This window comes from Trachinotus anak, unplaced genomic scaffold, assembly GCF_046630095.1.
Source record: "Trachinotus anak isolate AG129_WGS33_773 ecotype Australia unplaced genomic scaffold, CSIRO_AGI_Tana_v1 ptg000010l, whole genome shotgun sequence".
Lineage (NCBI taxonomy): Eukaryota > Metazoa > Chordata > Actinopteri > Carangiformes > Carangidae > Trachinotus > Trachinotus anak.
This window is the reverse complement of record NW_027273861.1, coordinates 22,902,689-22,915,794: the sequence shown is the minus strand read 5'-3', so window position 1 is coordinate 22,915,794 and position 13,106 is coordinate 22,902,689. Positions and strand designations below refer to the sequence as shown.

General features: G+C 39.8%; 1 protein-coding gene across 10 annotated transcripts in view; it reads left to right on the top strand.

Annotated features, from left to right (window-relative positions):
• The window catches only part of rfx2 (regulatory factor X, 2 (influences HLA class II expression)), a 31,976-nt gene that overhangs the window by 960 nt on the left and 17,910 nt on the right, over positions 1 to 13,106 (top strand). For 3 of the 10 annotated variants that reach the window (XM_071486235.1, XM_071486234.1, XM_071486231.1), the window contains exons 1-2: positions 2,658 to 2,832; positions 7,967 to 8,100. The exons of 2 other annotated variants lie outside the window; for them this stretch is intronic. In XM_071486235.1, coding sequence (XP_071342336.1) covers positions 8,063 to 8,100 — 38 coding nt within the window. In that variant the 5' untranslated portion in view covers positions 2,658 to 2,832; positions 7,967 to 8,062. Of the gene's footprint in view, positions 1 to 2,657; positions 2,833 to 7,966; positions 8,101 to 13,106 lie in introns of those variants that run through there. 5 more of the 10 variants (XM_071486237.1, XM_071486232.1, XM_071486240.1 and 2 more) reach the window with 3 other exon arrangements.

The window sequence follows — 13,106 nt, the reverse complement described above, 5'->3', positions numbered from 1 at the left end:
TAGCCCAGGTTGTGCTGGAAAAAACAAAAAAAATAGAAATTGCTTGCTTGTACCTTACATTACTTTTTTACATACTAAGAGATCCGAGGAAGCAGTAACAGGAAAAACAAAGATTGTCAGTTAATCAACAAAGAAAAACACCTAATATCTATATCTGCACAAGGAAATAAATTTTTTCACAGCTTAAATCATTAATAAACTTGCATTAGCTCAAAAAAATCATAATAGAATTCAACAATATGAAGACCAGGACTGTAGGAATACTGACGTCATCTGCCCAAAAACACCCAGTACAACTATCCCCTCATCCCCCAGAGAAAACATAGTCTCTAATTTTATTATATTTTATTAATTGAATGACCTGTTTTATACATTATATGAATATTCATATATTTTATATCAATCTAAGGGGGTACTCTAGCAATTTTGCTCAGTTGGTCATGATATCCTGATTTTTTAATCTCTTTGAATGTCCCCTTAATACCCACTCTTTTCAAACTTCACATCTCCAGTTTGTAACAAGTCTCAAGCTCAGCCTGAGGTAACATCATCGGGGTTATTTATTTATTTTCTATTACACAAAAGTTTGCACTGGGATAGTAGTTCACCTCATGATGAGTAAACTGAACTTAAAAAAATCCAAGGGAAGTGTCCCTTTGATTATCAACATGACCATCAAAATTTGTTTTTCCTAAGAAATACTGATCCTTTATTAATTTGTTTTGGCATCAAAGTTGTTAAATTGAAATGTTTAAAGTTTAAAGTACTAGAATCAGCCGAATCATAAAATACCCATCAAAAGTTAGTTTTTTAAATTATAGGATGTAACAGAAAGAAATAGAGGACATTACTTCAACATCCTAATTGGACTCCATCAACATCAAATGAGGTTTAAAAAAAATATGTAAACTGACTAATCAATAGATCACAAGGAGGCATGGTGACTCTTACTTTACCTTGTATATACAGTATTGCAGTAAAGCATTTGAGAAAGGAAGAAGCTGATAGGGTAGGTAGGGATAGGGGAGGCCTGATAAGGTATCAGGTCTCCTGATATCAAGTAATCTGTCGCACAGATGTTGTGTCACAATATAGATATATGCTGCCACCATGTGCCGAAGACTAAAAATGCAGGATGACAAGGCCAGCAGCAAGACTTGCAAGACGTAAAAGAAATAGGAAAAGAATATTTGTGTATAATAGGTTTGTTTTTAACCTTTTTAAATTGCAAACAACCGTAAATACAATAACATATTCAGTATACATATATAAGAACAAGAGGAGAAAAGGGAATAAAATAATAAAGTTACTAATAAAAAAAACCTAGATAATGCAGGGAGTTTTTTGCATTGAGTAGAAATAAATCCATATGTGGGAGGAAAATGGGTGTACAATCAAGAAATTTCATTGAATAAGCTTATAAGTTTTTTAAATTATTGTATTTCCTTGTTGCTTTCCTTTAATTCAATTGATTGGATATTATTTGGAAAGGCACACACCTGTCTATAGAGGGTCTTACAGATGACAATTCATATCAGAACAAAAACCAAAGGAGGTCAAAGGAACCGCCTGCAGCGCTCAGAGATAGGATTGTGTTGAAGCACAGATCTGGGAAAGGCTACAAAAAAAAAAAATCTGCTGCATTGAAGGTTTCCAAGAGTGCAGTGGCTGCAATATTCTTAAATGGAAGAAGTCTGGAATAGCTTCTCTTCTTAGAGCTGGCGCTTGGCAAAACAGAGGAATCGGAGGAGAAGAGCCTTTGAAAGAGAGGTGACCAAGAACCTGATTGTCATTTTGACTAAGCTCCAGTGATCCTGTGTGGAGAGGGGAGAAAGTTACAGACGGAAAAAACACAATTTACAAGCAATGGCAAGAAAATATCATAAAACAAGTACCATTCATTTCTACATGACTGATCACTCCTTTAAATCTGTTTCAAGTTGATTCAAGTGAGGATTTATGAAAGGGCAACTGCCAATTTCCAGTGGACTCATCAGAAACCCTGAGAGGAACCACCAGCTCACTGAAAACGTTCAGAGCCTGATAATTTAGACATTTACAGATGAGTTTAAGATTAGCAAATTGAATCAAATGAACAAAACGTAACATATTTGATTTCTTAAGAACATGGCAGTGGTATGATTTTATCGGCATCCTTTCCACAATTTTAATTGCTTGTTTATTTATCGTCATAAGAGGCTTAATAGTAGATGCTGCACCCAACCAAGAAGTTACACAGTATCTTGAATGTGAAAAGACCGTAGTATGATGATATATAATTCTTTTACATAAACATTTACTCATTTGGCAGACGCTTTTATGCAAGGTAACTTACAAATGGGGGACATCAATAAAAGCTTCAGTGCAGTAGAATACATTGGTGTGAATACTAAATCTATTTAATAAGTGCAAGGACAGTTAAATATATATAAATAGTGTATCAGTCCAAAGAGAGAGGCACATCTGATTAAACCTTTTTTATATACAGTCTATGGGTTAAACTGAATTCATGTGAATCATGCTTTCCACCACTTCCCTAGCTTAGACCACCTCCTAGCGGTTCAACTTAAAATTACAGCTACATTCAAGTGGGTGGGGCTTCAGACCCTTTGGCCCCTCCCTTGCATAGTGAGGGCCCTGACGTAGGCATTTGAGGGTAGCAACAGTTGCCTCGAGACCCCGTCGCGCCATAGTGACTGTAGTCGTGGAGACAGTTACTTACCAACGGGCGCAACACTCAGCAACAGCAGCAGCAGCATCTGGAAGTCACCGAGCGAGTGGGAGAGAGGGGAAAGAGAGCAGAGCCAGGGCAGAACTTTTCTCAAGGCAAAGGTGACTATATCTTTATAGAATTTAGAAGCTGAAATAATGTGACTGTGGAGAAAAATGCTCTGGGATCGAATGTGTCTTGGTTATTTTCCACAACATAACTTTCCCTTCTTTGTGGCATCCGCCCCAAGTTGAGAACCGCTTTCCACTCCTCATTTAACTGACGTTCACCTATTGCTAGCAACAGCTCTTTGCACCTAAAGTCAGCTTGGGGGAGAAAAACAAAAAACAAAAAAACCCACATCAATTTCGCTTCTGCTGCTCATTTTGCCGCACTTTGCTTACACCTTATACACAGCGTCAGTGTTAAGGTTACAACAACATCACTTTACACTTGTTGCCATGTTGTGTAGCGTGTGTCGAGATGTGAACGCACTTCCAGCTGAATCCCAGCAGGATGGATGGTTAGGCTATCAGTCAAGCTACAGCTAATGCTAACTTAGACGCTGAGCAGCGATTAAGCGCAAGTTCAGCTGTGAGTTTTAAAACATTTGTCACATTGTGAACGGCAGCTCCGTCTTGTCCGACACAACACGGACAAACTTGTTTTTTGGGGCGTTTTTCTCAGGAACCGTGCTATAGCAGGTGGGAGTGTTGCTAGTTAGCGTTAGCAACGTTGGTTCTGGGGCTGAAACTGTGTCTAACGTCCGTTGCAGGCAACCGTGTGCTCATCGGGAGGACAACTTTCATTTTTGGCAGGCAGTTTGTCAGCTCCGTTGAGGCGATTTTCACTTGTGAACTTAATTCGTTAAAGGAAATTATAAATGTTACGCAGTCGATCTCGGATATATGAACTTCCACCGGCGCTCGTACCGTTGTAACGTTACCAAACCTGATGCCTCGACTGGTCTCTATCTCCGTTTATTAAACCGTCAGCATGAACTCAATCTCTGTTGATCCGAGTATATGTATATGAAATGGGCTATCAAAGTAGAACAAAGTTGTTACTTTACAAAGTTCAGAAGTTTCTTAATATTGCAGCAATAGCTCGAATAACTGGATATGTTACAGCTAGGTGGTGCTATGATGGTTCTTTTATGCTGCTCGTCTTATTTTTACAGTCCTGGATGAGAGATGGGGTGTTTAAAGTGCTTTAAGTGCTGTTTTCTATGTGCTTTTAAAACTAGGCATCGAGTAAGAAACACTGGTGTGTTCCTGTTCTCACTCATTTCATCATGAATAAATTAGCTCCATCTTCTAATCTTCCAGGTTTCACTGATGTTGTACCTGTTAAACAGTTCCAAAGCAAATTGTTTGCCAATAGCCAAGTCGCACTGCTGCATTGTTCAAGTGCCAGGTCTCATTGGGTTTGCTGTTTGACCTCTCAGCAGAGTTGAAGACTCATATCAATCTACACCAGTAGACCCCCCAGGATTTTAAATTCCCCCTTTCAGTAGTTTTACAGTGTGGCTGTGACTGGTTTCCAGCACTTTGCATACTCATTTTCTCCATCTGGGATTCTGTCTCTTTTTGTCCCCTGAGATAGATTTATTCTAATGAACTATCTTTCCAGAGACAGCTGCCAGGTGCTCGGTCATTTGTAATGTTTGCCTTTAAAGCATCAGGAAGAATCTTTGCACCATGAAATATTCTCTAATTAATTTGTTCTCTGCTTGCTACTAATAAACTGAGCTATAAACTTTCAAATGTGTATTTACATTAAATATTGATCTTGATAAGGAAGAGAGATGAATGATTAATTTAGGCTGACGTACTACTGATGCAGCCCAATATCGGTTTCCTTTTGGGTGAAAAGGGGTCAAAAAAGTAGGTCTGAGTGTGGTTATATTAATCATAATTAATAACTTGGCCAAGTAAGACATTAAAATATAAGGTTCATGAAGCTTTCCTTTACCCATGATTTTACTCCCCTGTGGCCAAAACATTGGAAGGGAGAATTGGATGTGCATTAACAGAGGACTTGACTTGTTTTGAAATAAGTGTCAGACATAGAAACTTAACTTGGATTGGTCCGACAACTCTGTGCAGCTACAAAGAAAATAAAGAGATGACTGCACTGAAACTCTGTGTGTAACCCCCACCAACCCCGCCCCCCAATCTGAGCGTGACACTGTTATGTTTACATGGCAACTTGATATACAAATACACCCAAGTCATGGAAAGAAAGGGGATGGAGTGGGCCAGGGGGGTGAAATGTTATTCTTTTAAAAGTCAGTGTTTTTAATCAGGTTATTTTCATCTCCGTTTGCGGTAAGAGTGCATAGCATTGGCTTGCAGAGGCAGGTCAAAAAGAAGGTGCACGGAAAGGAGAATTAAACAAAGTGAAAAGCAACTGGTGTTTGATTTGTTTGAATATTTAAAAATGTCTCACTGGCTTGCAAAGTTCAGAAAATAATTTGTTTGAATGTCTGTCTGAAAGGGAAGTTAATTTTTATTTATTATTATTATTATTATTTATATATATCTTTTTTATTTAGCAGCTCTGTTGTAGGTTACTTGTCATGTGTCTGTATCCTCATGTCTCTGAATCCGAGCCTGTCTTTTATTAGCTCGGTCTGCAGCCTGTGATCATGGTTATACTTTGGTCAATTTCAGCAATGAATGCCACAGTGGCCTGTGAATTACACAAAATTATGCTCCTTCCTTAGGCCTAACCTCCCCTCCTCTAGCCTCTTTTAAACCATTTCTGGAGTGGTTCGTATGATAGTGTGTAGCACTGTCCACCGTTATCCGTGTGCCATTTTGAGTGTCAGGCCTGTGTGTGTAGTACAGTTCAGCTATCAATAGGACAGCTGCAGTGGTCTCTTGGGCAGCGGGTGATCTGACACAGCTTATGGTCACATGTTCTGTGTGTGTATGTGTTTGCTGTGTGTGTTTGTGTGTGTGTGTGTGTGTGAATACATGAGTGTGCTCTGTGGATGTGGTTGTGTATGTGTGTTTGCTCAGGCTGCATTTAGCTTATCTTGATGAGGCCGACTGCTGCCCCGGGGAGAAGTTCTCAATCTAATAGCCCGCTATAGATATGGACACGGACCTCGCCACAGCCATCACTTTTGTCCCTGCTGTTTACAGTTGATCATACTCATATAGAGTTGCATTTACGTCCTGCTGTGCTGACTGAAGTGCATGGTTTTTGCATGTTTCATTGTCTGATTTTAACACAGTTTTAATGGTTTATCCCATAACTCTAGTCAAAGGCATGTCAGGAAATCACAGAGCAAAGCAGGAGAACTGAGGGGAGAATGCCTTGTGGGGCTTGTTAAGTGGAAATTAATAGTGTCATTTCTACACATGAAATGTTTCAGTTTCATAATCTTCATAATTCATTTATGTGAGAAGGGCTTTTCATTTTAAGAGGTTTGCTGTTACAGATTTATAAGAATCTGTTGAAAGGAAAACAGTTTAAGTGTCCTCGTGACTCTCACATCAAGTCTTCCAGCTACAAAGATTTTGGAAATCATTGTAGGCTTACGCTGCTAGGATACAAAGAAACAAATCTTGTCATATACCAAAAATGTGGCCACTGATTGGCCCTTGCATGGTGGCAACAAGTTGAAACTCGTTGTGAAATGAAATGTTTTTCAGTCTGTCTCTTCTGTCTGTGTGTGTGTCATCAGGAGCATTCTTAGCATTCCACCTGTTTGTATCGTAGCTACACAACTGCTAATTAAATTTCCTGCAACAAACAGTAGACAAGGCAGATACATTTGCATTACAATTGCTGACCCCCTTCCCTCACTCTTTCAGGCAGGGATACTAGCAGCCCCCCATCCTCTCCTCAGGATGGGATAGCTAAATGATAGCTAAAGAGATGTTTATTTGGCTTAAAAGAAGAATGTCTGTCAGTGGAAACCTGCTACAAAGTAATTACCAGAATCAAGATTAATGGAGGGAGATTTTTGACAGATTTGCAAAGGAGTAGACTCAGACAGTGTTTGTAGGTTGGCTGCTTTTCAGAAACTCTTTGATGAGGTGATTTGGTGGGGAACAATGGCAGAGGATGACATTGTCACAGGTGCAAGCAGCTCTGTTTCAGCTAAATGGTGGGTGTCCTCATACAGTGCAACCCTCAGATCCCATTCTTGATCTTCTAAAACCCTGTCTTCCCACTCATTCACTTCAGAAGCCACATACAGTGTGGGGGAATTTAAAGGCAGTATTATATGCTAATTATTTTCATGTAAGAATGGTTCAGTCAGGCATGTGTGTTGCCTGGATGAACAAAGTTGCAAATTTCAGCCAGACTAGTAGGTCTGGGAGAAAATTGTTGCCACTGATAAGCAGTCATGTCAACATTATCCTGTCACCACCATTTACTGTATGTTATATGACTGCCATCTTGATGCAAATTGCCATGCAGGAACACTTGTTAGATCCTTAAGTAATTCGATGGTTAATGTTCTGGAAATGACACTGAATATGATGTGCTAAATTAGCATGAATGTTGCTGAGATTATGTAAGTCATCATTTTTAAATATCAAAAGCAAATCACTGAATTGGGATGCTGGCTGCAGAAAAGATGATTTAAAATCCAGACCCTGTCTTAGTAATGTCTTACACAGGAATAACTGTTCCAATGGCAATATGTGGACTCTCACACCAATTAAGTCCACTCCATTTGTGGCCAGCTGTAACAGCTTGTAAGCCACTAAGATGGATCGGACATTGCTCAGTTTATGTATGAAATACAGTGGATTTAGGTTGCATGCTAGTTTGACCAAAATGATGCCTTAGCATGATTCTTGACTCATGTTAAGGCGTGCTGTTTAACTAATCTAATGACGCTCATGTGGCAACTGCAGTCTGCAGCACCATTTAAAAAAAGAACAATTGCATACTTGAAATTTGTGTGGATGTCAGCGACCAAGTATTTACCTGTGACTGTTATTGTGGAATATTCTGGTATTGCTGGTATTGTTAAATGTTCTTTGTCTTGCACAAGGATTGTGTGTGAAAGAGGCATTAAATACTTGACTTGAATACTTAAATACTCTGAGTCTGAGGGCAAGTTTTCAGTGTGGAGCAGTTTTCACTACATCAACAACAGACACTTGGATCTGTCTCACATTTAAAGCATTAACTGATGATTCATTGTTTGTGTCAAGTAGTGCCTGTGAAAGCATATTGTACATAGAGTATGATGGTTCTCAGTGTCATATCTGTGTGCTTACCAAGAGGGTAGACTCCTCCAGTGCAACCTGACGCTTATCTGAGGTTTATCGGCCACGATCGAGGCAGCTGGCTGCCAGGATTTGAGGTCATCTATGCAGAATGTGGTTCCCTGGGAAATCAAACTCCCAAGTCCACAGGTTAGAAACACACCTGTTGAAGAGAGCAAGTAAAACCAAAAAATGAGTCTTTTACATGTAGAGTGAGTTGTGTAATACTTTCACAGAACAGGTGATGCAAGTTGGGGCTAGAATGAAGCATTGGGATACTGTTTTTAACCACTCCAGTCTTGGTGATTGGTTTTGATTCTATGCATCCATGTTGGGAAGGTTTTCGGAGATGGCAACATTACTTCTAGCAAAGAGGTCACGCTTTTAGTTCTTTTGTTTGTCTGATAGTTAACTTGTTAACATATTTCATTGAATTAGGTGGAAAGCTAGATCATGGCCCAGTGAGTCATGTATGTTGCCAATCCAGATTTAACAATTTTTCACATTGCATTTGAATGTCACAAGTGCATTTTCAGTTGTTTTTGCTCTCATGAAGTTCTGCTTTTACTAAAATGAAAAACGTCTTAAACCTCTTGTGAGGGGACTTCTGTGATGGAAATACCTGTCTGAGAATCAGTATCATCTTTCAAGTTGCTCTTAGAAATGCATTTGTATCACAAGGCTTTTCTTATAGTCTTACAATATTTTATTCTCCTTTTTCCTACTATGTAATTTGTTCACTTTGCCTGCTCTTTGGAAAATACTTTGTAAATGCTATACATAAGTGCTATATACAGTAACTTTATTCTTTTCGAAAATTAAATTTTCTGATTAAGTCTGGTAATAAAGCTTGAACAGGGACCCATATTATGTGCTTTGGATCTAGCTGCGACTATGTTTAAATTGAGATTCTATTTGCTTTACATGCTGTGCAGACTTAAATGATACACACCTAAATAATGTGTTGTGGAATAAAACAGATGCTATGCAAGAACCTTAACTCCATCGTGTCCTTGAGTCGGCAGGTGACTTAAGTGAAGGTCCTTCCTTTGTGTCAACATCAGCATCAGTTTGGCAGCCTTGAAACACATTAGATAAATACTCATGAACAAGAGACACTCACATGTATGAGTGTAGTCTAATTACCCTCCCAGTTGTGGCCACCTCCCCCGCTTCAGTGCTTCTCTTCATTGTGTTTTCCAGTTTAACTTCTCAACATGTGCACTTTCAAATCCTCATTCTTCATCTCGAGATGTTAAATGTTAAGGATGAGGGCTGGGGGTGGGTGGAGGTGGAGGTGGGGGTTAGTGGAAATCTGGAAAGGGTTAGAAGAGGTAGGGCGTTGGGGGAGTTGCAAGTGTAGAGCATGGGCGAACACACAATTTCCATGGCAACGGTTTGATCTTTCTCTCAGTGGCTGTCAGGCCTGCAGTGCACATGGTGACAGAGTGGACAGGTTGTGCTGATGACCAGAGGTGGGGAGGTGAGCCGGGCAAGCGGGGGTGGGGGTGGGGGGGGCAGTGGTCGGTGGCTCTTATTTCTGCTCTCTCTCTCTCTCCCTCTGTCTTTCTCTCCCTCTCAAACTCTGCCATCTGCAGACCCCGAGAGCTGGTTTGATTGGATTAGCCATGAATTAATGAGACAGGCTTGAAGAACAGCCTCTGTTGTGAAAATCTCTTATCATATCTTAATTCACTCTTTGTGTGAGTGCGTGTGCCTGTGTGATCTTATGGGTTCTTTTAATGAAATCAAAGAAAGCAAGTGTAAATGTTTTTTTTTCAAAACCCCAAATGGCAATGATTACCTTGTGTTAGAAAAATAATTGACTAAATAAATTCTTAAATTACATGTTAAAGCCTTGTCAGAGACCTGTTGCTTTTCCTTGGTAGATATAAGAAAAGTGTCAGAGGAACACTGCATAGTGTGGAACAAATTTCCTCCATAGATGTCTCTTTAAAAGCAACAAGTGTCTGCCTCTACTTTATTTTGTTTTATCTTCCAGTGAGTTGGAAAGAGTATTGCTCTGCTCAAGCTGTTTTACTGTCCGCTCTGCCTAGGGAACTTTGGAAAGACTTGACTTACTTTTGGAAGTGTTGTTTTTGGGTGGCATGACTGTAAAGCAACCTTGAAGAATAGACTGTTGTCTCCCTGATGACTTAAACATTTGTCCTTCTTTTGACCACCAAGTAGTTACAAAAACAGAGCACTTCATCCTGTCCTTTCAAGTAACAACCAGAATAAAGTCTGTACATTTTTGTGTAACTGCAGCACAGGAATAACTCTGCCTCCATGTCCCCTGGTGTCTGAAATTAATAGCTTACATAGTATTTATTGTTGTAAGTTTCTACTTAGCGTGAGATAGAGGGATCAGGTGGGGGGATGGCATTGTTTGGTTTGGGAAGTATTCTGTTGGTTGCATAGCAACAGGCTCCTGGAAACGGGAGTGGACGGTGTTGCCACTAGCAACCGTTGTTGCTCTGCAAACAATGTGGGCCAGTGCAAACATGAGCCAAGACTGTGGGCTCCTGCTTTTAATTGAACATCTGTATGTGTTTTTCTCTGATTGAGCCCTGTTTAAGTTAGATCTGTCAGTGACAGATGTTTAAATCTTGTATGCACTATTAACATTATAAAACCTATAGTATTAATGACAGTTTGTAAGGTTTTAAGTTTTTTTTTCCCCCTCTTTTCTTGTTTCTGTATAGCTTCTAAAAGTCAGGTAACTCTTGAAAGGAGGGGCTGTTGTTGAAATGTGAAGTGCTTATCTGGGATTTGCCTTCATTGAAACCAGGTTCACAGACCTGACATGAAAACTGACTTGTATGTGTGTGTGAAGTTATCCCTGGGCTGGAGGCAGAAAGGTTTGGCCTTAAACAGCAGCCCCTCCAGAGCAGTTTTTGCAGCAGTGTGCTGTATCTCCTGCTGTGTTCTACCTTTGTGCCTTTCAGAGCTGTGTGTGGCTTTTAACCTTCTCTGAAAACTAAGCAGAAAGACTCCCTTTTGGTCTGCACTCTATCCTCTTTCTCTGCCTCCAACGCAATGATTTGGCACACTTCACCATACTTGTTAGAACCAGTGCTTTAATTGAGCTTTAATGGATGAAAACGTGAAGGTCAGTGCTGTGTTTCCCCGATTCTTAACCATCTTTCCATGCCACTTAATGGCATAAAGAAGCCCTTATGCTTGTGTCACTTCCTCTGGTGAAAATTACAAGTCTTAAGATAAATGATGGGATTGTTTCTAGTTTATTTATAACTGCACTGACACTCCATAAACAAATTCCTTCTTTTAGAAAGATGCTTGAGAATTGCAGCAGCTTTTAAAATGTTCAGTCTTTCTTAGCATCAATTTGATAATTGACTTTTGGTACTTAAATGACAAACTAGAAGAAGGTGTGAAGAAAAATTGAAATGGAATATAAGAGCCTTGACATCGGAGTGCTAATTATGCTAAGGACAAATACACTCACACTGATCACAGTAATTCCTTATAGCACCGTGTGCGTATGAAGATTGACACATATCATAAAATTTCAACACAGGCCTCCTCCACTCAGTCTATTAGTCATGAAGGCAGAGCAATGTCTGCCTGTGGTAAAATCATCACACTCCAGTGGTGGCACACCCAAATCTGTTGTTTTTTTCTTTTTCAAAGGTACACTCTAATTTTGTTATAGCACCCACTTGGGGCATAATTGGGTGGCAAACCCTAACCCCCCCCCAACACACACACACACACACACACAAATTACCGTTGATCACTGAAATTTTACACAGTTGACAGTTGTTGGAATTTTCTTTTTTAAATTTGTGTGTTGTTGGACATGAAAAACCAGAGCTTACAAATGAGGAGTTTATTCTGTTTTTTAAAGCTATGGTTGTGTCTTCTTTTATTTTGTACTGATGCTATAATTAACATCTAATTTAGAAATGAAGAGTTGAAGTGCCAGACGTAGTTACTCTTGAGTCACCATGTAGTCCAGAGTTGATATGATCTTGTGACAAGATTCTTCGGGAATCTATTTTTCTTTTTTTAATAAAATATGTGCCCTTCCAACCTCTTTTGCCTGTGGGAATGTTTTAGTTACGGATGGTGGGGATTTTGTGGTATGTGATACCTTCATCATGTTATATTTAGTGGCAACATTTTAGGTGGATGTATAAATTAGTGGCGTAATCCTGTATCATCATAGTCTTTTAACTGGAGGATGTGACTTTTAGTTTGATGTGAGCACAACATTTTTGTTGGAACTGTGGTTTGGTTAAATTTATTTCCCCTTCCTCTCCATCACCAGCAAGCTTTCCTTGTTCTGACTCATTTTGCCCTTGTGTTTTTTTCCTTCAAAGCATTTTTCTTCTCTTCTGTTGGTCATGTTAGATTTATTTTCATTAGTACCCCTTCTGATTTTAATTTGTTGGATGTTAAAAGGCAGACTCCTCATTTATTGATGAAATTTGGAGACCCCTCAGAAGCACTTTCTTAAAGGCAGTTGATGTCCCTGTAGATGCAAATGTAAAAAAAAAAATTACTAATGTAAGAATAAGATTTCAAAATCTCAAGTAAAATTGCTATAATCGTGCAACCCTGATTTAGGTTAGACTTGAGAGAGCCAAAACACGTGTGGCTGCACCTGTTGCTTGTATCTAATAGTTCAGCCTGCAGATTACTGCAGCCTAAGTGGTGTTCGTCAGGTCTCTTCCAGTAAATTAAAATAATAATGTAGTGCATGTTGTGTGTTATGACTAATCACAGAATGTCTTGAGCAGGTTGTGTCTTGCAGCCCTTCGCTGAAATGCTCCTGCTGAACACCTCTCCCGTCTGCTTACTGACTTCTCCTGCTGCTCCTGGGTTTCTGCCGTAAACCAAAGACTGCTCATCAATTCAGCCCACCCCCCAACTGTGCTGTATCTCCCTCTCCCTTATTCTAATCCTCCTCCCCCTCTCCTCTTTGCGGTCGCACTTGAAAGTTCCTGTGCAAGTGCTTCATAAAGGGAGGGGGGTTGATAGAAGAGTGTACAGGGAGGGGAAGATGGGGGTTGAGTTGGGGGTGGTCGTCATGGATTCCTCACCATAGCAACCGACAAACGTTTACAAAGCATTGAGGAATTTCCTCATATCAGCTGGATTATTGGAGCCCTCAGAGAACAGCTCTCGTT